Source organism: Adiantum capillus-veneris, chromosome 6, assembly GCF_014529385.1.
Source record: "Adiantum capillus-veneris isolate H3 chromosome 6, ASM1452938v2, whole genome shotgun sequence".
NCBI classification, from domain to species: domain Eukaryota; kingdom Viridiplantae; phylum Streptophyta; class Polypodiopsida; order Polypodiales; family Pteridaceae; genus Adiantum; species Adiantum capillus-veneris.
Genome location: NC_140936.1, coordinates 155,329,850 through 155,356,967, shown reverse-complemented (window position 1 = coordinate 155,356,967; position 27,118 = coordinate 155,329,850). Strand labels below are relative to the sequence as shown.

At 46.3% G+C, this 27,118-nt stretch overlaps 2 protein-coding genes across 4 annotated transcripts in view; one reads left to right on the top strand and one right to left on the bottom strand.

Moving 5' to 3' along the window:
- Positions 1-27,118, bottom strand: part of LOC147456543 (protein ZINC INDUCED FACILITATOR 1-like) — a 213,313-nt gene that overhangs the window by 154,039 nt on the left and 32,156 nt on the right. For all 3 annotated transcript variants that reach the window (XM_086514979.1, XM_086514978.1, XM_086514980.1), the window contains 2 exons: positions 7,357-7,397; positions 7,183-7,243 (listed from right to left, as the gene is read on the bottom strand). In XM_086514979.1, the coding sequence (XP_086371105.1) occupies positions 7,183-7,243; positions 7,357-7,397 (102 nt within the window). The remainder of the gene's footprint in view (positions 1-7,182; positions 7,244-7,356; positions 7,398-27,118) is intronic.
- Positions 16,500-18,310, top strand: LOC147456544 (uncharacterized). Its single transcript, XM_086514981.1, has 3 exons — positions 16,500-16,885; positions 16,967-17,189; positions 18,017-18,310. Exons 1-3 carry the CDS (start codon positions 16,500-16,502, stop codon positions 18,308-18,310), a joined length of 903 nt encoding a protein of 300 aa, XP_086371107.1.

Below are 27,118 nucleotides of genomic sequence, written 5' to 3'. Positions count from 1 at the left end.
ACAGCTTCCTTGCCCCCTCTATTCTAGTAGCAGCAGCAACAAACTCCTCCAGAGTGGATTCAAGTCAGAGATTCTCTCTGAGTCTTTGGGAGAGCCTTCTCTACCCATTTCTTGACCATAAACTCACTTGGTTGCTAAGAAAGCTTGGCGACCAAAGACTTTGTTTTGGTCATGAGTTCTGCAAAAGTCTCTTTGGGCTGAAGCATCACGTTGGCCAACTCATCCAAAACCTTCTCTTGGAAGTCCCCTAGTCTGAAAGCTTCACAAAATTGTTGTCGTAATGTGGCCCAAGTAGTAAAGTGCTAAGCCATCCAAGGTGGATGGGAAGAGTACTAAGTAGGTGTCTTCTCGGTTGAGGCCACGACCTCTGCAAAGGGAAACAAACCTCTGGGCATGGTCGTCGGCATCCTCTGTGGAGAGACCCTTGAGAGTCGGGAACTTAATATTCACCTTAGCTAGAACGCTTGTGAGCTCGTCCATGGATGTCTGTGCAGGAGCTTGTTGCACTAGAGCTTGCTATAACACAGGGGATGAGAACTTTATTGATGGGGGTGACTGGGGAGGTGTAGAACTGGTTGAGGAGGAAGGTAGGGGTGATGGGGTTGGTGGAATTCTGCTTGGCACAAAGGGTTGACGCTTCCTATGGTAGTACTTCAAAGGACTTAATAGTGGGCTTTGTCGCTCTTTTGACTGCCTTGTATGTGTCATGCAATAACCAAAAGCCCACCCAAGCTTTGGGCACGAAGACCTTTAACTTACTGAACACTGGTCTAAACTCCACTAGACCACGGCAAGTGACTAGACCTCCTTGCTAGACCTGGACGAGAGAGTAATAGACTAAGCCGAGAGACTACTAGATCAGGACGAGAGACTAGACAAGCAGGTCTAGACGAGCAGGTTGAAAACTAAGCAGGTCGAGGAAAAACTAGACGGGACCAAGCTGAAGCAGGCTCAGACCTGTGCAAACAAGCCGGCTGATACAGAGATCTGAAACCAGGTAGCTCCTTGACTCGACTACCTCAACTCGAGAACGGATTGAGACTTCAGTTGAGGTCCCACCGGGCGTGACAAAAATGAGAGCACATGTAGCGGAGATAATGTGTCTTGCTCTCTACAATGGGTGCTCCTCAGTGCAATGTGCATGACATCTCACTCCAACAGAATGAAAACACGGAAACAATGGATAACAGAGAAAACAAACACAGCGACTCAACAATAGAACCTGAACATATGGGACTTGACTAACTCAAAGAAACCAGTAAAGACTCTGGCAATGGCAGCACACTCAACTCCAGCCAAGAACTCATAGGAAAAATGGGGTGTCGAGGCTCAACTGTACAGGGATGGTGCAGATGTGTTATGTATAACTCAAGATAATAGACTCTAGACTACTGACCACACAAAGTAGATGATATCGATAACCCCTAAACAGCTACGGATATATACAACCATAAAGAGCCACCAGCCACCAACGGCTCACAAATATCTAATCCAGCTAAGACTCTCAAAACTGTGGTCGTGGTGGTCTGGCCCCGCGTCCGCTAGACCACCACCCGTATGTCTGCCACGTATCACTGCCCAGGCAAAAGTCCGTCCAGTGTGAACCCAACTCAGCTGCAACTAACTGTCTGTCCAGTGCCACTAACACTGTAGCCCTGCTACACATATGAATAAAATGGTGTTCCTAGTTCGCTCAGAAAGCTATAATTTAATATTTTTGCAGTGGCCGCCAAAGAAAGTGGCCGGCCGGACACAAAGGAAATATGTCCCAATGGGAGCCCACACACTGAGCCGAGAGAGACATGAACTCGACCGAGAAAATAATGTTCTAGAATGGTCAAAAACCGGAGTTTTAACACCGGTTTTTAAGCCTAAGGTTTAAAAACCTCTAAAAACGAGTGGCATAGTTTTTCCATACGTCGGACGCACACAGGTTCAGAAGTACGGAATAAGTACGGATCAGACTAATCGGGAATTCCACAGGTCAGATAGTCTACTACATAGGATGCTTAAAAGCCTACATACTACACCATGTTTAGAACTTTATACACAAACACAAAACCATAGAAACTTTAGAAATTAGAATTTAGAAACTAGCTTGTTTAAAGCTTTCAAAAACGCTGACCCATGAATAGAGCATGCAAGAAAGTTAATGATAGGCATGGGCCTAGTATTAGACCATCCATCACATACAATAGAGCATCCATGTCTTTCCCATTTCTCGCGCACACCCATGATCTCAATCCTTACGCATCTCCTTGATGCGTAGTGATACATTAGGGAGGACTTCAACATGTTGGGGGACCCCTCGGACAGGATCGGGGGCACATGTTACTATTCATGGGACAGAGCTGGCTGCTTGAGAGCCCCTATGTATGACTTTGAGGATTACAAATGTATGGCAGCATGTAGGCTTTGTACAACCCTCAGACAGCCTCTCTTTCTCTCGATCAGACCATACAGTTAGAAGTGTGAATCTATCTAGGATAGATTGCTTCTATGCTAGTGATTACATTTGCGACATGGGTGGCTCAGTTGGCATATTGGCAAGGACCACCTTTTCAAATCATTCACCAGTGATTTTCACAGTGGCAGACAGACAGAGGAGTGGGCAGTGTCATGCTTCGCATCCCAGAGAGGATTTTGTTGGATACAGAGTTCAGAGTTCAGATTGTGGCACTGTGGACAGAGAGCATGGCCATGCACGGGGACCCTCCTACTAGAGCAGCCAATGGCCTTAGTGAGCTTAGCCATTTCTTCCTCCAGGAGTCTGCAGCTCGCTTGGCTGCGAGACTAGGGAGGAGGAGAAGTGGCTCCGACGGGGCATTGCGTCCTTACGGCAAATGCAAGAGCGTCACCCAAATAGCCCTTGAATGGAGGGACACATGCAGCACGCTCAACAGGAGGTGATCACCATAGAGGAACGAGTCCACGAGTTTGCTTTTCATCCGCAGGCATCCTAGGTTGGTGACAGAGTTATTGGGGAGTTCTTTCAGATGATGGGTCCTCGCCATGCACATACTAGTGTTAGTCAGCTGAGGAGGCCCGATGGGTCAGTTGTGTCAGAGCCAGAGGATATGCGTTCAATTGCTACTGACTTCTACCGTGAGCTACTCTCAGCCGAGCGCGAGAGGTCTACAGAAAGCGGGTGTGGGCACAAATGCCTTGTTCAGTCACTGAGAAGATGCACCAGAGGCTTGACCCGCCTTCTGCAAGAGGAGCTGCAGGAGGCACTCAAGGCACTTCCTCAGGGAAGCTGCCCAGGGACAGATGGCTTGACTCCCAGCTTCTTCCTAGAGTACGAGGGAGGTGTTTAGCTTAGACCTTTGTAGTGCATACCAGCACATTTTGCATACGGGAGAGATGCCTGACAGCATGAGTGAGGGATTGATCTATCTTATCCCCAAGGAGGGAGGCTCCTTGGATGAGATCCAACAATGGCGACCCATCACCACTCTCCACTCAGCCTAAAAAATTCTACCAGAGGCTCTGAGTTTGAAAACTTAGCCGCTTCTAGAGAGCCTTATACATGAGACACAGACTGATTTTGTCAGGGAACATAGCATCCTTGACCACATCTTCACCTTCTGGGAGACATCTGCACTAGCTCTTCTTAGAGGCAAGGATCTTGTGATACTCCTTTTCGACTTTGAGAAGGATACGACAAAGTTGAATGAGACTCACTCGAGGGCACTTTGCGGTGGATGGGGTTCTCAGATGCATGGATCAAGGGTGTGTCAGCTCCCTACAGGCGGGCACACAGTCAGGTGCTTTTGGCAGGGGGAAGAGGGGAGTGTTTCTTGCTCACGCTCGGTTCGCCAAGGCTGCCCTCTTGCTCCTTCCTGTTTCTCTTCTATGTGGAGGCGATAAGCAGGTTTTTGACTTCACACGACGTTGGTCTGCGTGGACTACAGTTGCCTATTCGAGGTAGGGAGCTTGTGGATGCTGAGTTTGCTGATGAGTCAAGTTTGTTTCTGGGGGCCCGCACGGCCAACCTACACAGGTGTGAGCAGGCTCTTGAGGTGTTTTGTTGTGCGGCAAGGGAACTAATAAACTGGAGAAAGACAGTAGCTTTCTGGGTTGGCAGTGCTCCCACGCATCAGTGGTCGCCTGATGAGGGCTTTAGGTGGATCCCTCGAGGTACACCGGTACGTTACTTGGGCTGCTTGGTCGGGTTGGATCTGTCACCAGAGTAGCAAATAGCTCCTCTCCTCTTGTCGATCAGGAGGAAACTCCTTCATTGGAGCTCAACACAACTTTATCTTGCAGGCAGGGTTGTGGTGGTCAACCAGGTGTTGTTGACCACTATGTGGTACATCAAGTCTTGCTGGATTTTCTTTGGAAACGTATTTAGTTCTTTGACAAGCCCTGTGGCGTGAAATCTATCGTTAGCTAAATAATTATTTGGTTATGTTACTTTAGGCTTTGCCTTAACAGAAGCTATTGCCTTGTTTGCTTTGACGATGGCTTTTTCAATCTTATTTGTATCTTAAAAAAATCTCAAGTTCTTACATCAGCCAGCTGGAGAGGCTGATCAGGAACTTCTTGTGGACAGGACAGGATACACAATCGGCTCAGGCCAAGGTCTCTTGGTTGGGGATCATAGAACCAGCACAACACAGTACAGCCCTCCTTGGGAAGCTTGTGTCAAAGGTCTTCTTTCAGGGGCTGAGCCTTGAAAGAGGCTGTTGCTTCACAGGATTCATGCCCGAGTCCCACAGATAGAGCACCCGCTAGATCTTCACAGAGATGCGCAGAGTTGTCCTAAGCAAGAGGTAGGACGATACATTTGCGGTGAGCTTGCTTCACTCCTAAGAGCAGCTCCGAGGGAGAGGGGGGGGGGGGGGGGCGCGCTTGAGCAACATCAGCCCACATGCATTGATGAGCGGTTGAGACAGCCACTTGTTTGGAACCCCTTGGTCAGTACACAGCGAGGTCATTTGGTTAGTAGCACGCCTCACGTCTCTTGGGGGTCCATGGCAAAGGGTCCCGCCGGTACTTTTGGAGATTGGCTACAGTTTTCATCTCTTGCGAGGAGATGCAGGACATTCAATTGTGTGGCATGAGGGGGGCTCAGAGCATGCAGGACATTACAGAAGGTTCTCATCTCAGTCAGGCTTGTACAATTACAGGAACCTACAAGTTCTTCGCGGTACAGAGGGAGGGCCACCTTTTCAACGTCTCTGTCGAGGCACCCGAGGTGGCTGAGTGCTGCTTTCAGAGGATCAGAGTTGTGGGCATCTGTGGGAGGACTTGTGTCATTGACCTAGACCTAGTGTCACAAACTGCTGACTGTGAAGAACAGAGCCAACCTTCAAATCACGACCGAGGGGCCTAAACATTAAGAAGAGCAAGCAACACCAGAAGAAGAAGTCCTACCAACTTATGGGACCCCGTCCGATGGGGCCCGAGTGACATAAAGGCATATAAATAAAGCAAGACCCACACACACATAGAAGGACTTGCGTTGGTCTGATGACGTGGCAACTGTACGGAAAACCCAGATTTTGCGCTGACATGATGACGTGGCAGATTGTACGGATTTTCACATTTTGTGATGACTGTTGACATGACAGTTGTACAGATTTCCGTGATTTACGCTGGTAGCTTTTGGGCATTGCTTTTGGACCAGATGCTTTTGAGTTTGAAGGCTTTTCATGTACACTTCTTTTGGGCCTAGGGCCTTTAAATATGAGGCCACGGTCTCATTCCCGGACATGCTTCTTGACGAAGGTGCAGAGGATGGAGTACCGGCTTGTACTTTGATGATGCAATATAAAGAAATACCGAAAGGGGCACCAAGGTTTGGGTCCAATACTCTCTGGGGTTGAATTCCACCACTTCGTGGCAAGTGTCGTCTCTCTCTTTCAGTTCAGTTGTTATTGAAGTGCTAAAAGTCTATTCAGTCTGTTCTTTTCTATTGGCACGTGGTGCCCGTCTTGTGACACCTAGCTAATCTTGAGTCAGGCCATTGGCGTCTCTGGGAATGGGAGAGCCGACCCTTGGCTCGAGTGCAGGGGGACCAGGGGAGTGGGTTTTGGCAGGACCTCTTCACATCAAACAATCACGCAGGGACCCCTTTCTTCCAGTACACAGCTCAGCTCGATCGCCACATACTGACAGCTAGGAGGGAGGCTCGCCTTGATGCAGCATACCACTGGCAAGAGGAGGGTCTCATGGCCGAGTTCTTAGCTGGATTTAGGGAGTGCTTGTGGGACAGTAGACAACCGAGGAGATCCACCATGTTCCAGTGGCTAGTTTCACACCAGCTATTGCAGTTGGGAGTTGGTTGGTACATAGCAGCTTCTCACCAGCATGTGCAGCTTGTGACCACCCGATAGAGACTGACCGACATTGTCTGTGGAGCTGCCCCATGGCACAGCAGGTTTGGTTGCGGATCCTGCGACTGATGCCTGCGCTTTCTTCAGCCAAACAGGACACTTGGGGTGATGCTGCCTGGTCCACACTCACGAGTCCAGCACTTTGTTTTGAGATGGCTTTAGTCAGTAGGGTGAATGTGATACAAGAGGGCAAGCCTATACTTCAGCTTGCCACAGAGCTCGTCCGCCAAAAATGGAGTAGTGATAGTCTATTGTTAGGAACTCATCTGCGGCCTGACATTGTGGTTCATTTGGAAAGCCCGCTGCTTTCGCATCTTCAAGGCTCAACTTGTCCCACCAGTGGAGACTGTTCGCGACATTTGGCTGGAGCTGGTCCACGCTCTCAGGGGCCAGTTTGAGCGTCTTCAAGGTAGCTCTGACTGCATGCAAGAGCGTCATGAGGCTTTCTTGAGACTATGGCCGCCTGGACCCTTCTTCACCATGGTTCATGGCGCGCCCCAATGGCAGTACCGACCACCAGTGTGGTTATTCCCCCCACCTATCTCCTGATTTAGCCATCTTGTATATATCTTGTTTTCTCATTGGAAGAGTCTCCCCCCATTCTGATGTAGCCCTCTCTTGCAGGGGCAGTTTGTAGCCCATTGGGCAGTTTTATTAACTAATGGGAAGGATCTTTTTTCTGCAAAAAAAAAAAAAAAAATGGGAATTGCATACTACTATCATTGATAACTGACCGGGTGGCTGCAGGTGCATGTGTTGTCTATGAGTCCATAATTATATTCTTTTGTTCGTTTTAGATATGAATCAAGGAAACCTTTGAATACACTGGTAGAAAGCACACCTAAATAGCCAGAGTAAGAACCGATTTGTGTTTCTGATTTTGCAACATCCAAATCTTCTACCTGCAAAACAAAGTTTGATGATATGACTATTCAGCAAATCTGTTCTCAAAGGCACCAATTAGAAATGCCAATTGATGAAAATCGATAAGTACACTTAAACATAGACTACTCACCATGAAGTATACAAACGAGTAAAGTGAACAGATTGGTAGGGCTGCAAAAATATAAGTTCAAAAATTATGAGGACTAAAAAATGACCGATACCTCAAATCATTTATAATTTTACATACATTCATAATGTTAAAGATTTGTGAGCTTACAAACTATAAGAACAGCTAGTACACGTGCAAGTTGCACAATCACACAATCTAGAGATACTCTACACTTATTTAGACTGACTTATACATTAATAATAATGACACAACGACACTCAAAAAAGATAATTTTTTTTTCCAGAAAAAGATCCTTCCATTAGTTAATAAAAACTGCCCATAGTGCTACAAACCACCTCTACTAGAGAAGGCTTAAGACTCTCCCAGTGAGTGAACAAAATATGTACAATGAGGCTAAATCACAAAATGGGAGGAGGAAAGAGCCACACAGGTAGCCGGTAGTGCCATCCAGGTGCACCCTGGACCATGGTGAAGAAAGGCCTTGGCGACAGTCCGCAAGAAAGCCTCTCTACGCTCCCACATGCAGTCGCAGCTGCCCTGAAATCTCTCGAACTAACCCCTGAGAGTATGAATCAACTCCAACCAAAAGTCACGAACAGTCTCTACCGGTGGGACAAGGCGGGCCTCGAAGATGCGGAACCAGCAGACCCACCAAATGAACCAGAGTGTCAGGCCACAAACGAGCTCCCAACACACCTCTCTCTCACTGCACCACTCTTGGGCGGTAAGCTCTCTGGCAGGCTGAAGTGTAGGTCGACCCCCCTGGATCACTATCATCCTGCTCGTGGAGGATAGCTCAAACTGGAGCACAGGGCCTTTGAGGGTGAACCAGGCAGCAGCAGCCCAAGTGTACTGTCGCGTTGTGGAAAGAGCTGGCATCAGACAAAGTTTCGAAGCCAAACCTGCTATGCCATGGGGCAGTCCCACACACAGCGACGCGGATGCTCCAAAGGAGGGTCACAAGCTGCACAGGCTGCCGAAAAGCCACTATGTACTAGCCAGCTCCCCACTGTTGTAGATCTATGAGCAACTAGCCACGGGAACAAAGTGACTCGCCTCGGCTGTCTGGAGTTTCACAACTGCTCCCAAAATCCTGACAAGAACTCAGTTGTGAGGCCCTCCTCCTGCAAATGAAGTGTTGCAGCAAGACGAGCCTCTCTCCGTGCTGCCAGTATGTGTCGCCCCAATAGAACAATGTACTGAAAGAAGGGGATCCCAGGGTGATAGGCTGAAGAGAAGGGGTCTCTCCAAAACCACTCTCCAGCACTCGTGACAAAGGGCAGCTCTCCCAAGCCCGCAGCCGCCAATGGCCTATCTCAAGATCTACGGGGTTAGGGTCTGTGACACAAGTCCTCTCACAGATGCCCACTACTCGTATCCTCTAAAAACAGCACTCTCCAACCTGTGGAGCCTCTACTAAGACTCTATGTAGGCGCCCCTAGCAAGCACGAACTGCGATGAGGACCTCCAATCCCGTAAAGACCCCCATCCATCTGGGAGCTGTTGTCTCTAGAGGGGTGAGCCACTCAACTGTTAAAGCCTCTGTAATGTCCTGGCACATGCTATACACCCCTCATTCCTCGTAGCCGGATGCTTTGTGCCTCTTTAGGCAATCCTGAGAACTGAAGCCAGTTTGCCATGGGACTCCAGGAAGTCCCAGTCAACTCTATCGTAGGCCTTCTCAAAATCGAGGAGTATCACCAGATCCTCTCCTCGGAGACGTGCGAGGACAGACGCCTCCCAAAAAGTGAAGATGTTGTCAAGGATACTACGCTCCTTGACAAAACCTGTATGGGTCCCATGTACAATGCTCTCTAGTAGTGGTTGGATCCTCAAGCTCAGAGCCTTTGCCAGGATTTTGTAGGATGAGTTGAGGATAGTGATGGGTTGCCACTGTCGAATCTCATCCAAGGAGCCTCCTTCCTTGGGAATCGGGTAGATCAAGCCCTCACTCATGTTGTCAGACATCTAGCCACTGTGCAAAACGTAATGGAATGCGCTGCAAACATCTGAACCAAGCAAGTCCGAGTACTCCAAGAAAAAGATGGAGTCAAACCATCCTCCCCTGGGGACAACTACCTCGGGGGAGTGCTTTGAGGGCATCATGGAGCTCCTCTAGCTGGAGGGGAAGCTCAAGTCTCTGTCGCATCTCCTCAGTAACAAGGCAAGGCATCTGCGTCCAAACTTGCTCTTTGCATGCATCCTGACGCTCTCACTAAGGCTCAGCTGCCAGCACATCATAGTAAAAGTCGGTAGCAACTTCACGCATTTCCTCAGGCTCTAAAGCCACTGATTCATCGGATCTCCTCAACAAACTAACACTAGTGTGCGCATGGCGTGGCTCCACTATCTCAAAAAATTTCCCGGTAACTTTGTCACCTACCTGGGTCAACTAAAATGCCTACCGATCGAAGGTAAACTCAAGACTCCACTTCTCAATACTAGCCAACTCTTATCTAGCCTACTACATATGCTCCTCCAACCAATACTATGTGGATACTGCTCTTGCATCCTCTACAAGGAAACAATGCCTCGTCGAAGATGCTTCTCCTCCTCCTAGGTTGTAGCCAAGTGAGCTATAGACTCCTTGAGGAAGAAGCAGCTAAGCTCAACCAGTCCCGAGGCCACTCTAACAGCAGGTGTGTGTGTCCTGCGTGTCCAAGCTCTCTCTCCAAAGTACCTCCACTCGCTCCCTAAGCTCTAGATCCAACAAGATCCTATTGGGGATGCGTAGCATCGCCACCCCCCCTCCTCTGTCTGTTTGTCACAGTGAGAATCACTGGCGCAGTCCCTGCCAGGATGCAAACAGATCCCCCCATGTCATAGATGTGGTCACTCGCGTAGAAGCGATCTATTTGCGATAGATTCACTCATATTCTACGGTTAGAGCAAGAGAAAGACAAGCTGTCAAGGGGCCTCAGAAAGCCTGAGTGTTGCCAAACATGAGAAACCGTCAAAGTCATACATAGCCGCTCCCAAGCTACCAACTCAACCCCGTGCATAGTAGTATGGCCATCTCCAATCCTGTCAGAGAGGTCCTCCAGCATGTTGTAAGTCCCCCCCAACACACCACTGCTCCGCATGCGGCAAAGACTCAACAACATGAGACCAAAACATTGCTCATGCACTTGCCACATTGGGCGCATATATGTTCAAGAAACCCATGTGGCAGCCTTGAGATTGCATAGTAATCCATTGAGCTCTGCCTAGCACAATAATACATTTGCCCACAATGTTATGCTGCCATGAGTCTGCAATAGTCATACATACCCCACCTGAATACCTCTAGATCCAAATGCAGTTGACCAAAATGTCTCATAGCGACCACGCAAAATCTGACCACATCGTTGCCGCAGCACTAAGGCTATGGATACAGTGATGGGTTTCTCCTTTCCGCCGTGCGGCGAGGATCATACAAAGTGGACCCTACACACATTTCTTAATTGGCTTGAGGTCCAGGCTATTGAGTTCTCACACCACACAGGGGACCTGGGAGTGACAGATCTTGTACAGACACTTTGGCCTTTAGCGAAGTTTAGTGTGATGCCGCCGGATGCAGCAGGTTGCATGCACATTGTGGTGCACTTTTTTGCTGACACTTAGGGCCCTTCTTGCTATGTATATGTACATGAGGATCCTTGGACAGAGGATGTAGCACTACGGACGGCACGCTCGGCGTGGGCCTAGGTGGGACACTTACTTCAGATGCATTTTTCTAGAGGTCGCTCAGATTCGGATTACTCCCCATCCAAACTGGCCTCACAGATAACGAGGTTGCCTGCCGTTGAAGCATCTATTTTGTATCACTGACTCCATGAGGATCATCTCATGGAATGTGCAAGGATTGAGAGGGCCCCAATTTCAGGGGTAGAGGGTTCGGTTGCATCAATAGCTTCAGGGATGCGTTGTGGGTGGTGAGATTGATATTCTTATGCTACAGGAGCATCATCTTTGTGAGAGCCGCATCACTGCTAGAAAGAGGATGTGGACTCAAAAGCAAGCTTCCTCCAAGTCGGGAGAAGAGTCACCAAGGAAGTGTGTGAAGCTGTAATCAGAGAAGTCCCATCGTCTGCGAATGTCAAAACTGGACAAACCCCGAGGGACTATTGCAAAGGAGAGGTTTGAACCAGAAGTGGAATCCTCAGGTGGGGTTGTCCCTCTCAACCCATGCGACTCGTAGCGAAAGCACCACCAAGAGATCGTCGCGCTACGGATGTGTGTCCAATCCCCTCCGTCTCAAGAGGAGTGTGGGATGGGTCGGGTGATGAGGCTGAGGGCCCCACCGAGGAGAGAAGAGGAGCGGGAGGTGGGGGTGGAGATGGAGGTGAGGGAGGAGGAGGAGGCAGAGGCGGAACGGAGGAGTTTGAAGGTGGAGGGGGGAGAGGTGGTGGAGCTAAGGTGGAGGGGGCCTCCTCAGGGGGCTCCTGCTGAAGGGGATCAAAACGGTTCCCTGTCGGAACCCAGTGCTACTCAGTCGCCCACTAGGGGAGGCAATGTGGCGAGCTGGTCTCTGTGGATGGCGGTCGGGCACCTGCTGCCAACCGTCGGCTGTCTGATTGCTGGCCTCTATCGAGGTACCACCCTGTGTGTCATGGGTACCTGTCTGCTGGACATCTCAACCTTGGGAGGCTACGCATGCTCTATGGGTCAAGATCTCCTGCAAGGACAGGCCTTCGCTAAATGGCCAATCTGTCTGCAAATGAAGCATTGGTTCGGAAGTCCCAAATACTCCGCCCTCTGGAGGAACCATCCTCCACTCACCCTAGGCACAAGGACCACCTTCGGAGAGTATGAGTGTCCCGAACCAGAACGCGTACTGAGGGCACAACAACAGTCTTGGCTGCAACTGAAGCTCTCATGCATGGGTCTCCAAAACTGTCCCGATCTTGGAACCAATCCTGGAGAGAAGCGGTAGGAGAGAAGCGGTAGGAGATCAGCAAGTTTGCCTCCTTCTCAAGAACATCTGATGCAGGGTCGAACCCATGGCGCCACTGTCAAAAATGAACTCTGATCGCTCGGACGGCCAACGGGCTCATCGAGATGACCTTGGCCGCCTCCTCGGGAGCCTTGAACTCTATCTGATAGTATCCCCGCCCAAGAAGCTGAATGTCTATGATCTTCCCCACCTCTGCTAGGAGGACGTGCAAAAGTTCGCGTACCTCTCCTCAACTGGGACGGATTTCAATAATCTTGCAGATGACAGAAGTGGCATGAAGGCGCTCCACCTCTGATGGAAGGCTCGCTTGCTCTGCTAGCAACAGAGTAAGTCGGATGGTAGGCTCGGCGGGGTCGAACGAGGGGGCTTCATTTGAGTCCCTCTGTGGCGGAGCACGAGCTTCCATCTGTGTCTGCTACTACTGATGAAAGAAGTGTCGATGTCCCTTATCTCCTCCAAAAGACCTCTCTCAAAAGAAGGGGCTGTAACAGGGTGGGGGAGCCGGCATGGCGAAATCCGCGGGAAAAAGGGGAGGGACTGAAGGGGGGAAGGGGGAGGGACACGAGGCAAGCGGGTCGAAAAAGGGGGGGGGGGGGAGGGAGGGCTGTGGGAGCTACTGGCTGAGGGACAGCGGGTAAGGCGAAAGGGGAGGCGGGGGTTCAGCGTGACAAGGAGGAAGGGGGGAGGGGCGATGGTGGCGAGGCGGTGATGCTGCGAGCGGGAGAGCAGGGGGAGAAGCGTAGGGGAGAGCAACAGAGCAGCGAGCCTCCTCTACACTTAAAAAAGATTTTTGAAAAGATTGTTGGGTTAAAGGCCTAAATAACCCCTTTTTGTACATTTTTATACTTTGTCCAGGTTCATATTGAACCTGGACACATTTTTTAAAGGTCACTTATAATAAAAGTGGGAAAACCCAAAACTCACTTATTGAGTTTTCCCCAAATACATGAGCCCCTGCTAGCGCTTCCTCTCCTGCTGGCCTTCGCCTCCCCTCTCTGCACACACACTGCACTTCCTCGTGTGCTCTTTCACTTGCACACATCGCCGCGCGCTCATCAACTGGTATCAAAGCCCGATTACGGTTTGCTCCCAAACCTGCAAACGCTGAATTTCAGCCAAGAAGGTCAACTTTCACGCGAGATTTTGCAATTTCGTCGCCAAAAGACTCGTCCCCCGACATTAGAGAGCTCCTGACAACCCAAATTGACCCAAAACAGGCTGAAATTAGATCAAAAACAGGAAATTACAGGTTATGACAGCAAAATACAAGTTTTGCAAATGATGTATTAAGGTATGGGAATATATTTGCTAAGTCCCCGCTACCCGAAAACACCGAAATTGCCGAAAAACAAGCCCTAAAATAGGTGTTTTAAGCAAATTTCAGATTTGCGCAGGTTTTTGCAAGTGTTTTTATGGTGCGATTACATTGGGGAAAGTGCAAATTGATGCAATCTACGCACATTTGACAAATTTAGTCGATGTATGACCATTTGTGGCTCAATTTCATGCAATTTTGATGCTACAAATTGGGGCTTTTATGCTTACATGCTTCTAAAGACTATGTATTAGCCTTATGTATGTCTTCTGAGACTAAAAACAACTAAATTTGTTGTTTTCGAGCACAAATTCGCTCGCTGAAATTTCCTGCGCATAAATTTCAGAAATTGAATTTTGTGCCCAAATCGACCGATTTTGCCCCAAATTGCTCCTGTGACCATTTGGAGCTGTAGTGCACATCTCTGTGAGGCTATACTCTGATTTTTGCGCATTTTGCCCAAAAATTCAGCGTATTATCCCTCTTATTTCGTGCAACTATGGCCTCATCTTCTTCGGATGTGAAGAACCTCTTCGAGATTAGGAGGTTCGATGGTACAGGTTTTGATCTTTGGAAAGACAAGATTCAGAGAATCCTATTTCTTAAGGATTGCGAAGGGGCACTTGAACAGGTGAAGCCACAGAATATGACGGATGAAGCATGGGTTAGCACGAACAGGAAGGCCGTTACATACATTAAAATGGCCATGACCGATGAGACCATCATTGATGTAAAAGGTCTGACGACTGCTTTTGATGTGTGGGAGAAGTTAAAGGGAATGTATGAAAATACAGAGCCTGTCAACTAGGTGCACTTGATGCGAAAACTTGTTGACATGCAACTAGATGAGTCCAAGAGTGCGGCAGAGCACTTGTCATTATTTGCAGGTACTTTGTCGCAGTTACAAGATTCTGGCTTGCCCTCTTTTGATGATAAGCTGAAAGCTATCTTCTTGCTTATGACCTTACCTGAGTCATGGGAAACTTTGGTAGTTTCGTTGTCCAATAACCCCAATTTGACCTTTGATGGTGTTAGGGGTTCTATCTTGACTGAAGAAATCAGGAGGAAAGCAAGTGGAGAGGGAGGCAGCTCTGCCAACATGGTTAGAGGCAGGACAAAAAAGAAGAATGCTTATGCACAAAGGAGTAAGAGTAAGAGTAAAGAAAGGGGAAATGCAAGCAAAGGCAAGGGTGATGTGACTTGCTATCAATGTGGCAGGAAAGGTCACAAGAAACCCGATTGCAGGTACTATAAAGCTGAGTTAGAAAGGAAAAAGAATGGTGGAGACAAAAAGAAAGAGAAGAAGGAAGTCAAGGCAGATGCACAGGATAGCTCAAAGGACAAAGAGAAGTCCAATGTGGCTTCTAGTGTCGTGATTGAGGAGCTGTCAGATGTAGAGGACATCTTGTGTGACACTTTGTCAGATGATGATGCTTATGACTTTGATGCCTCTCTAAATGTTCATTCACAGGACATGCAGATCACCAAGAGTGATCTTGGTGATGCTTTGTTGACTGTCAATGATTCATTTTCCCACACTTGGATTGTTGATTCCGGTGCTTCATTTCATGTGACTCCTATCAAGGAGTGTTTCTCTACTTTTGATGCGGGCAAGCGTGGCCATGTATACCTTGGAAACAATCATGCATGTTCCATTGAGGGTATTGGCACTGTGCATCTCTCCATAGATGGCACAAATGAGCTTGTCTTGCATGATGTTCGATATGTGCCGGGAATCAAGAAGAGTCTGCTTTCTGTTGGTCAGATGGATATGCATGGTTACAGCATCTTGTTTGAGAGAGGGTCATGGAAAATGACTAAAGGCTCAAGGATGATTGTAAAGGGCACAAAGAAAGGGACACTTTACTGCATGCATGGAAAGGCCGTGGTAGGCAAGTTTATTGCATTAGCTGAAATTAACTCTCACATGGAGTTGTGGCACAAGAGGCTTGGCCATATGAGCCAAAAGGGCCTTTCTAAGCTTTGTACTTTAAACAAGCTTGATGCTAAAGGCACAAAGCTTGACTTTTGTAATGAATGTCAATATGGCAAGCAAGTAAAGCGTTCTTATTGCTCTGGTGTCTCTCTTAAATCTTGTGTGCTTGATCTTGTACATTCCAATGTATGTAGCATGTCTACTAAGTCTATGGGTGGTGCATGTTATTTTGTCTCCTTTGTTGATGATCATTCTAGGAAAATTTGGATTTATTTGCTTAAGTCTAATGATGAAGCCTTTGCTGCGTTTAAGAGATTTCATGCATTTGTGACCACCCAAACACGTAGAAAGCTAAAATGCTTGCGTACAGACAATGGGGGGGGAGTACACAAGTGCTAAATTTAACAAGTTTTTGTGAAAATTAGGGTATTAAGAGGGAGCTTACTGTCCCATACAGCCCCTCTTCTAATGGTGTGGCTGAACGATTCAATAGGACACTTTGTGAGAGGGTGAGATGCATGCTGTCCACAGCTAATCTCTCTCATGGATTTTGGGGAGAAGCTTTGAAAACTGCAGTGTATATATGCAATCGATCCCCTCACATGTCTTTGAAAGGTGACATCCCTGAAGAGGTTTGGTCTGGCAAGCCTGCTTCATATGATCACTTACGCATTTTTGGTTGCGAAGCTTTTGTGCATGTTAGACCTGAGTTGAGGAGTAAACTAGATGCGAAGTCCATTAAAGGCCTCTTCATGGGATATGGTGAAGAAGGCAAAATGGGTTACAGGATTTGGTTACCTCGGCTCAAAAGGGTTGTACGCAGCCGGGATGTTGTTTTTAATGAGGCAAGGCTGCTTCAAAACAATTGTGCCTCAAAGCATGACCATAAAAGGGTGAAATTTCAGCATGACCAGCCACTTGTTAGGCCTATTTTTGACCCTCAGGATGCACCACAAATGGCTGAAAATGTAGATGATCCAGTTGTGTTTAAGCCAGATGATGTTGGACAACAAATTGAGGCTCCTGAAGGGCATTTGCAGCCAAGAAACAATGCTGAAAATGATGTACAGCAGCCCATTGTTGATGATTTTGTAGTGCCACCTGATGTAAACCCATTGCCGGATAATGTGGATCATTGGGTGAGGCGGTCTACTCGTCAAAGACGGCCTGTGAGTCAATATGACCCCTCTTTGCATTACATTATGTTGACAGATGAGGGAGAGCCTCTTACGTATAAAGAGGCAAAGACATGTGAGCACAGCGACAAGTGGGAGCTTGCTATGCAGGAAGAGATTAAAGGTTTGCATGCTAATCATACTTGGGATTTGGTTGAATTGCCCAAAGGAAGGAAGGCTATTCCTAACAAATGGGTGTATAAAATCAAAACTGTTGATGCAAAACCCAAGTATAAGGCAAGGCTTGTGGCAAAGGGATTTTTTCAAACCAAGGGCATAGACTTTCAGGAAGTGTTCTCTCGTGTTGTGAAGATGACCACTTTGCGTGTATTGTTTGCCATTGTGGCTGCTCTTGATTTGGAAATGGACCAAATGGATGTACATACCGCTTTCTTGCATGGTGATGTGGAAGAAGAGCTTTACATGAAGCAACCCAAGGGTTTTGTCATCCTTGGAAAGGAACATTTGGTAGTATGCTTAATAGAAGCTTGTATGGGCTGAAACAATCATGTAGACAGTGGTACAAGAAGTTTGATCGCTTCATGCTTAAACATGGTTACAAAAGAAGCCATGCAGACCATTGTTTGTATACCAAACGTGATGAGGATGGCAGCCCGATCATTCTTGTGCTCTATGTAGACAATATGTTGATAGCTGCAAAGAAAAGAAGCATTGTAGATGCTCTTAAAGGGCAGCTAAAATCTGCGTTTTCAATGAAAGACCTTGGGGCAGCTGAACATATACTTGGAGTGCATGTTACACGTCAAAGAGACAAGCGCCTATTGTATTTGTCGCAAGAAAAGTACATTGAAAAGGTGCTGGACAGATTTAACATGGCTGAAGCAAAGCCTCTTGGTGTGCCATTACAGCCATATGTTAAAATCTCCAAGGATGATTGTCCCAAGTCAAAGGAAGAAGCCAATGACATGCAAAGTGTGCCTTATGCTTCAGCTTGTGGTTCACTTATGTATGCTATGGTTGCTACTAGGCCTGACATAGCCCATGCAGTGGGAGTTGTGAGCCGGTTTATGGCTAATCCAGACAGGTTGCATTGGGATGCAGTGAAGTCCATTATGAGGTACTTGAAAGGGACTAAAAACAAATGCCTCTGCTATGGTAAAGGACCAAAGGAGTTGAAGGGATTTTGTGACTCTGACATGGCTGGTGATGTGGATATACGGAAATCCACAAGTGGCTATGTATTTACTCTTGCGGGAGGTGTTGTTTCATGGTGTTCTAGATTGCAAAAGATTGTTGCATTGTCTACTACAGAGGCTGAATATATTTCAGCCACTGAGGCTTCCAAAGAAGCTATTTGGTTAGCACGCCTATGCAGTGAGTTTGGCTTGCCTGCCAAGGCACCTATGCTTGGTTGTGATAGCCAGAGTGCTATATGTCTGGCAAAGAACGCCATGTTTCATGCACACACAAAGCATATTGATGTGCGGTATCACTTCATACGAGAAGTGCTTGAGGATTGCCTTATTACATTAGTTAAGGTCCATACATCACAAAATCCAGCCGATGCTCTCACTAAGTGCTTACCCAAAGCACAACATCATCTATGCATAGAGATGGTGGGAGTCACGTAGCTTAAAGGCGCCATTTATGCCTTTAAGTGGGAGGTTGTTGGGTTAAAGGCCTAAATAACCCCTTTTTGTACATTTTTATACTTTGTCCAGGTTCATATTGGTTCATATTGAACCTGGACACATTTTTTAAAGGTCACTTATAATAAAAGTGGGAAAACCCAAAACTCACTTATTTAGTTTTCCCCAAAAACGTGAGCCCTCTCTCTTCTGCTAGCGCTTCCTCTCCTGCTGGCCTTCACCTCCCCTCTCTGCACACACACTGCACTTCCTCGCGTGCTCTTTCACTTGCACACACCGCCGCGCGCTCATCAAAGACATGAGCAAAATAAATCTAAGAAGCTTACTTTCAGAAATTCAACTAATTTTTGAAAAACAAATCTTTAAAGTTGGTTGCTTCAAGGACAAGAGACGATACAAAGACTTCATTCCTAGACTTCAAGCTTTTACACCAAGGACATCGCTCATAAGACTATAGTGCAAATTTTTAATACCCCAATATTCAAATAACTTATAATCAAAAGGAGATTCTACAATGTTAGGGACTTGGAATGAAGATATATACAACCAAGCTAGACACAACCTTCAAATCTCGACAACATGCAAGGGTACCTTTGCTGCTTCTCCTAACAAAACGGAAAGGACAGCACCTTTATCATGCATGGCATAGAGAACAGCTACAATGACCCTATTCATGACAATATGCCCAAGAGTGTATCCAAGTTTATATAGAATGAAGTTTTGATTAGAACTGTAAGGTGCAACGAAATTGAATGTTGAACTTTGCTCAAGATGAGTGCTCCGAACTGTGCTCAAGGGTTCCTTTCACTTACAGAAGGGAGAGCCTTCCATTCCTTTAGTGAGAGAGTGCAAATGATCACAAACAAAGTGAAAAACACTGTGAATGAAGGTGCTGAGACTGAGAGATAGAGAGAGAAGAATACGACACCAGAATGTTGTCAAACCCTCCTCCAAGGGCCCCACTCTCTATGGTAAGAGAGGTCTACTATTGATTGCACAAATCTCTACAACGGTTTAAATGCAATGGTCTTGCCGACGATGTCGATGACGATGAGGACGGTGACGAGACGGGCTAAAATCTGAAAACGCTAAGGGCTGAAATCTGCAAGTCTTGTATCTGCTGAATTCTGACTCTATGTCGGTGACAATGGCGATGACGATGTGCGGAAAACGTAGATGCTGAAATCTGCGAATAGCGGGCTGAATCTGCAAACGCTGGCTGATCTGACCGTGCGGCGAGGATCTGATGCAGGAAGGTGAGATCTACGAGGTTCGGGACTTGTTCTGCGGTGTTTGTATGCTGAAAACTGAAAACGCTACTACTATGGAGGTACTTAACGCCGGGAATCTACAAAACGCTAGGTTGATCTGCATGTGCAAAAACGTTAGGCCTGATGTGCTGGAATCTGCAAAAACGCTAGTGCTGATCTGATGCTCATGGAAACGCCAGGCTGATCTGCTGCAGATAAACGACAAGGCTAATCTGCAACTGAAAAATGTTGGTTGGTCTTCGTAGCTGAAACGCTAGGGATTCATGCCGATCTTGCTGAGAAGGTACACTACCAGATGCTATCTGCTGCCTCTTCTGCCAGAAAGTACTAGCGCTAGCTTTTCTTGTATAGCCACTTGCAAGATTTGCCCTACCCAGTTTCCCAACAAAGTCACTTATTAATAATAAGTAAAAAATGGCTAAAATAGGGAAAATAGGTTCTGTGCACTGTAAATGCTCATGATGGATTCTGATGGTAATGTTGATGATCATGTTGTGCGCAACCAGAGGATATGCAACTACTCTAAGTGCTTGGACATGCACGACCTGCGAACAGACTCACAAAGGTGCCAGAACACTTCCTAGGCTAACTGAACCCTTGTCATGAAGTAGCTTGTCCACATGCACACAGAGTTAGATGTGCACGTGACATCCCCTCCTTTTCAAAGTGAGGTATTGATACCGAACTGTATGGCGTTGAGGGAGATCGCCAACAGCGTTTGGAATCCTAGGAAGGACTCTTCGCCGGCCCACTCTGATGCGTGGGTCGTACGATACTTGAACTTCATAAAGGTCTACAACACTTGCTTCTTTGGGCCGCGCCGAAAGCGACACAAAGGGATCTGAGGCTACTTCAATGGTCCAACTGCGTCTATGGACGTAAGTCTACCTTCTTCAAGAATCTTCGAGGAGGAAAATTCCTGAAACCACTTCCAACATAAGATCATAATCATACCCATTTTAAGTAGAATGAGTCGAAAAATACTATGCTTCCTAAATGATTGTCCATGCAATGGAGATGAACCAAGTGACGGAGTGTCAAACCGTTCACCCAACACACACAAAAAATGAGATCGAATCTTGACTTTTCCACCTAAGCCTATCAACTATGGCAAATCACAATAAAAATGCCGATGCTGGATGGATAATCTGTCTTGTGCTCTTTCTGAGACTGTGACATGCCAAGGAAGAGACATGGAATGTGAATTCCTTAAATGCAATCATTTCATCTTTTCATGAGTAATCTGCATACATCCGTGCTCATTCATGAGTGAATCGTGTTCATCGTACAATATGGCATGCCTGTGGAAAGGAAACACATAAAGACGGTGACTAAAATATAGGAAACCGTCACAAATGAAACACTCGAACAATGCGTGCTGACTAATCATTCGAACACATAATACTTCCTGAGTAGGTTCCTTGAACCTCAGCTCGAGAGCCAAGATTGGTTCTTCGTGATTGATCGTATCTGCAATGAGGTTAGATTCACTAGAAAAAGCATCAACTGAACCGTCATCCTTGTGAACAATCACATCTTGATCTTGCAAATCATCATGCTTGTGAATAAACACATCTTTATCATGCAAAACATATGTGTCGTGCTTTGGAGAAGACAAGACTGAGAGAGTCTCCTTCTCCTGATTCTTTTCAATCTTCACCTACACATTAGAAATGAGAGATGAAGAATGAACAACTTCCTCCCCACGAATGCCAATGGGAGAGTCACTTTTGGCATTGGAAGTGAAAGTATTTTCCACCCAATCAATGAGAGGGTTATGCTCACAAAACCATCGAATGCCTAAAAGCATATCACATCCTGAAAGAGGAAAGACTACAAATTTTTTGCGGAAGGACACTTGTTGAACCGTGAATAACACATCAAGGCACTCTCGTGAAATGAGAGAGTCCATACCTGGAGCGAAGCCCGACACCTCGAAAGGAGATATCTTGCTAACCTCCAAGCGGGCTCTTTTGACAAGAGAGTCACTAATCACATCATGCATATTGCCTGGATCAAACAATATAACAAAACACTGACCCTTCACATGACCATAACACTTAATGAGAGACTCATCAATGGGAAGAAGAAGATGGCGAAGCAAACTCCCCCGTCCGATTTAATCTTAGCCCGGAAGAAAACTTCTCCCCACACGCACCCACCAAACCTTACAAAAAACTAGCATCTAGCCTCCGAATTTCCCTCAATACCATCAAACCTAATCCACCAAACCCGAAGCCCTCATCATCCACCTTAAAACTTAAACCCTCTCCTCCGAACCGCAGTCATGCCTCTCCCCCTTCCTACTTGGATCACACCCAAGAACAACACGAGATACCCCCCTCTCTATCCCTTAAAAAACCGAAGGAGTTTGAAGACATCCTATCATCCTCCCTTGTCGAATTTCAAAAACTACACAAAAAGAAGTGCAAAACTACAATCTTCATCACTCACTTGGAGGAGTTACATAAGCAAAAATTGGCTCCTAATAGCCTCAACATGAAACCACCCCGTATACAAATTGAAGACACACAAGCTCAAGCTCTTCTTAACGCAAAATTTACCGCTCTCACTATCCAATATCAGTTGGATTGCACCCAAGCCCTTATTTTAGCCAACAAACTCCTCCTCCAAAATCTCAACACCGAATTAAACAACTACCACGCTAATGTGGACAACCGTCTCTCTAGCCTCACAACAAAACTCACACACATCTCCCTACCCCTAATCTCTACCCTAGAGTGGCAATGCCACTTGAAAGAATGGAAGAATTCGACTCTTCAACACTTCCTCTCTCTCATGCAAACACACATACTCAACACCCACCTAACCACCGTCAAAGAAGAAGAAGCAAAGAAGGCTAGAAAGCGAACCATTACCGCTACCCTTGAAGAAATAAACCATCTTCCCAAAGAGGAATCTATCAAAGAACTTGTGGAGCGTGAGGTAATCAAACAAATGAAACACCTTCCCTCCTCCAAAATCACCCTCAACAAAAACCCTCCAATATCTAACCCTCGTCCCACCCTACCTAAATCATCCTCTCTTCATACATCTTCCAAAGCCCCCTTTTTTCCACCAAGAGCCTCTCTCCCCTCTAAGCCAACCAAAGTCGGTCCAATCATCAAATCCAATAAATCACATTCTCATCATCCCTTCCTCAATAAAGCACAACCTCATCACCCTTTCCCCCAATCCACAACCAAACCATTTAAAACAAACTCTCCCCCTAGTTCTCCCCTTTCCAAAAAGCGTAAATTCCCTCCCCCACACTACTCCAAAGAGCCTACCATGCCACCTAAATATCCTCTCAATCACATCCATAATCTCTTTTCCCCAAAGCCCCCACTAACTTCAAATCCCCTCTCTTTTTCACGTAACAATCATGTGCTTCATCCTAATCGCAACTCTTTGGATTCGGGAAAAGAAAAAGGGAGGAGGGACTAGGGCTAACCCACCCAACTTCATGGGTACATTTACTTTTTGATAAGCCCCCCCTCCTCCCTACACTTTGGATGCTCAATAGCTCTCCTTCACCTCCATCGACTACGACTTCGCCCAACCCGGTGGATCACCACAAACACGACCCCAACTCTACATACATTAAAGCTAGGAAAAGGAGAAAATTTTGGCTCCCTCTTACCAACCCACATGCGTACAAGCTCAAAATTTTTGATAAGCAACCGGCCTACTCTTTTGATAATGCCGTGTCTTTCAATTTTGTGCACAACCTCACCTCACACCCCCTCACTTTTAATGAAAAGAAATGCTTAAACCTAGGTCTCAAATACATCCCACCCCCTCATAATCCTACACCCAAAACCCTCATAGAAGCACACAAGACCTTAGAAAGAAAACTACAACTTAAAGAGATCAAAGAAACCCCCTCCGTGTCTCCATATAAAATTCCCAACCCCCTATTGGAAACCACCTAAGGAGAATCCCACTCTAGAAACTATCTCCAAATTGAACCTTCTTCACCTTCAACAACAATTGGAATCCTACAACACTCCTTGCTCTAAACCCCCCAAATTTGTGCATCTAGCCCTAAAATCTCTCTCAATAGACAACTCCATTGTCATCAAACCCGCAGACAAAAACCTTGGACTCACTATTCTCTCGAAAGAGTGGTATGAAAATGAGGCACTTAGACAACTCAATGACCCCATCATCTATCAACCAATCACCCCACCTTCTCATAATTACTTAGTCTCTCTCCTCTCTACCATCATCCATAAATACACCCTCCTGCCCATGGAACAACGTGCCTTCATCCTTGCACCCCTCTCTAAACCTTTCAAACCTTGCCAAATCTACTTTCTTCCTAAATTTCATAAACCTTCCCTGGTTGCAAGACCCATTTGTTCCTACAAAGGCTCTCTCTTTAAAAATGCATTCAAATGGCTCCACATGGAGTTATACCCTATTCTCTTAGATAAAAAACAACACCTAAAAGATTCCCTCTCCCTAATCAAAGACCTACACAATACTCGTTTTCCACCAAGCTCTCTCCTCTTTACCTTTGACGTAAACTCCCTATACCCTAGCATCCCCATAGACCAAGGACTCCATGCCCTAAAAACAACCATTTGCGAGCACTTTGACCCTCCAAAAACCAACTTCATCATCTCTCTCTCTACCCTCATCCTCACACAACACTACATCGGGTTCAAAAACAAAGTTTTCAAGCAAATCAAGGGCACAGCTATGGGATCAAATTTTGCCGTAGTATACGCTTGTCTCTTCCTTTGCCACATAGAGTCCCAATCCTCACTCCTTCATAACCCAAACCTAGCATATTTTAAAAGGTTCATTGATGACGCCTTTGGAGTATGGACAGGCCCTTTAGAATCATTACAATTACCCTCAACACATATACAGGACCATTGCATGAGCACATCAAAATTACCCCCTGTATCTCTACCAATCAAGCCACAATCCTAGACATACACTTCTTTAAGGGGTCCAATTTTCTAGCTCATGGCATCCTAGATTCTAAATGCTACCAAAAACCCCTAAATTCTTCCCACTACATACCATGGATCTCTTGGCATCCAACCCACCAAAAAATAGCCTTCATCAAATCAGAACTCAGAAGATACATTGTGAGGAAAAGCTCCTTTGAACACTTCCTAGCCACAAGGAACCTCTTTTTTATCAGACTTAAGAAAAGAGGCTATCTTAGGGAAGTGCTCCTTAGTATTTTCAACTCAATCTCCTATTTGGAAAGAAATAACCTCTTGAGTAAACCCTCTCCAATCAAAAAACCTCCCCCAATCATTTTCAAAATACCTTTTACCCCAGAAACTAGAAAACTAAAACCCTCCTTATTAATTGGGAAACCTATACATCAAGCTTGCCAAAACTCTCCTAACCTCTCCCACTTGGAAAAACCCGTCACATGTTGGACCACTAGACCTAACTTACACACACTCCTTAAAAAACAATCCTAATGCATAGCAAGGTCAACATGCCCAAACTTACCCTCGTTTGATTTGCTTTACAATTTGTACAGGATAATGGTACCACTACTTCGGTTCATTCTTCACTGCATGACTCCCTAGGAGATCAAACCTTCCTCTCCCCCCCCCCCCCCCCCCCCCCCTCTTCCTTCCCTCTTTTGATCACCAGTTTATACCCACACCCCGTTTTTTGGACACCATTATATACCCAACCCCCCCCTCCCCTTCTTCCTTTCCCCTTTTTGGTCACCAGTTTATACCCACACCCCGTTTTTGGTCACCATTATATACCCACCCACACCCCAAACCCATTCCCCTTTGTCCCCCAACCCCCCCCCCCCACCCCCTCTCTCCCTTTTAAACCAGATTTATGGGTAAAACCAAAAAAGCTTTTTGCCCGATGCTCTTCCCTATACCCTATAAAGTGACGCACATCCCACTTGCCTCTTGTAACTAAAGTGTTATCAAACCAAAGGACTTCTCTACCTACCAGTCTCAAATAATTTCCTAAATCTTATGCGTATCTTGTGTGTTATCATTCCCGCTCGCGTAAAAATAATTTTTGCCTACCAAACATTGGTATTACCCTAATTTTACAGCTCTCTCGTACAAAAAAAAAAAAAAAAAAAAAGCCCGCCCTGCTCAGCAAGCTTACACATGATTGCTCCTCTTTCTCCGTTTCACCCTAACAATAAAGACCCTTATTTTCTAATAACTAACTCACTCAAGAAAAGTTCACACCCTTTTTTAACCTTTCAAAATTGAAATTTGGTTTCTCACCTTTTTTGCTCCCTCCCAAAAACTTGCACTCAACCTCCCCTACTTAAACAACCCTCACACTCCTCTCCTAAAAACTCTTCTTCCCTCTCCAAGCTCCCTTGGAATACCACTGATGAGCTCTCTAAAGAGCGAAACGCGTTTGGTCGTATAATCCTTTACCACCCGACCACCCCCCCCCCCCCCCCCCCCCCAACCCCTTTTTTTTCTAACCTCCCTTCTCCCTATCCCTTAATCAAATTAAAGTGTTATGCACGCTTGGTCGTTATTAATATTGTAAATCATTAACAATTACCCTCAACACATATGCAGGACCATTGCATGAGCACATCAAAATTACCCCCTGTATCTCTACCAATCAAGCCACAATCCTAGACATACACTTCTTTAAGGGGCCCAATTTTCTAGCTCATGGAATCCTAGATTCTAAATGCTACCAAAAACCCCTAAATTCTTTCCACTACATACCATGGATCTCTTGGCATCCAACCCACCAAAAAATAGCCTTCATCAAATCAGAACTCAGAAGATACATTGTGAGGGAAAGCTCCTTTGTACACTACCTAGCCACAAGGAACCTCTTTTTTATCAGACTTTAGAAAAGAGGCTATCCTAGGGAAGTGCTCCTTAGGATTTTCAACTCAATCTCCTATTTGGAAAGAAATAACCTCTTGAATAAACCCTCTCCAATCAAAAAACCTCCCCCAATCATTTTCAAAATGCCTTTTACCCCAGAAACTAGAAAACTAAAACCCTCCTTACTAATTGGGAAACCTATACATCAAGCTTGCCAAAACTCTCCTAACCTCTCCCACTTTGAAAAACCCGTCACATGTTGGACCACTAGACCTAACTTACACACACTCCTTAAAAAACAATCCTAATGCATAGCAAGGTCAACATGCCCAAACTTACCCTCGTTTGATTTGCTTTACAATTTGTACAGGATAATGGTACCACTACTTCGGTTCATTCTTCACTGCATGACTCCCTAGGAGATCAAACCTTCCTCTCTCCCCCCCCCCCCTCTACCTTCCCCCTTTTGGTCACCAGTTTATACCCACACCCCGTTTTTTGGACACCATTATATATACCCCCCCCCCCCCCCCCCCCCCCCCCTCCCCTTCTTCCTTTCCCCTTTTTGGTCACCAGTTTATACCCACACCCCGTTTTTAGTCACCATTATATACCCACCCACACCCCAAACCCATTCACCTTTCTAAGCCCCCCCACCCCCTCTCTCCCTTCTTAAACCAGACTTATGGGTAGAACCAAAAAAG

Bases quoted from the DNA above. Each gene is read 5' to 3' on its own strand.
- LOC147456544 (XM_086514981.1), top strand. From the start codon at position 16,500: ATGGCTGAAAATGTAGATGATCCAGTTGTGTTTAAGCCAGATGATGTT. The intron at 16,886-16,966 runs AGGAAGGAAGGC...GGCAAGGCTTGT, and splicing joins GATTTGGTTGAATTGCCCAA to GGCAAAGGGATTTTTTCAAA. The intron at 17,190-18,016 runs GTATGCTTAATA...TCAGCCACTGAG, and splicing joins TTGGAAAGGAACATTTGGTA to GCTTCCAAAGAAGCTATTTG.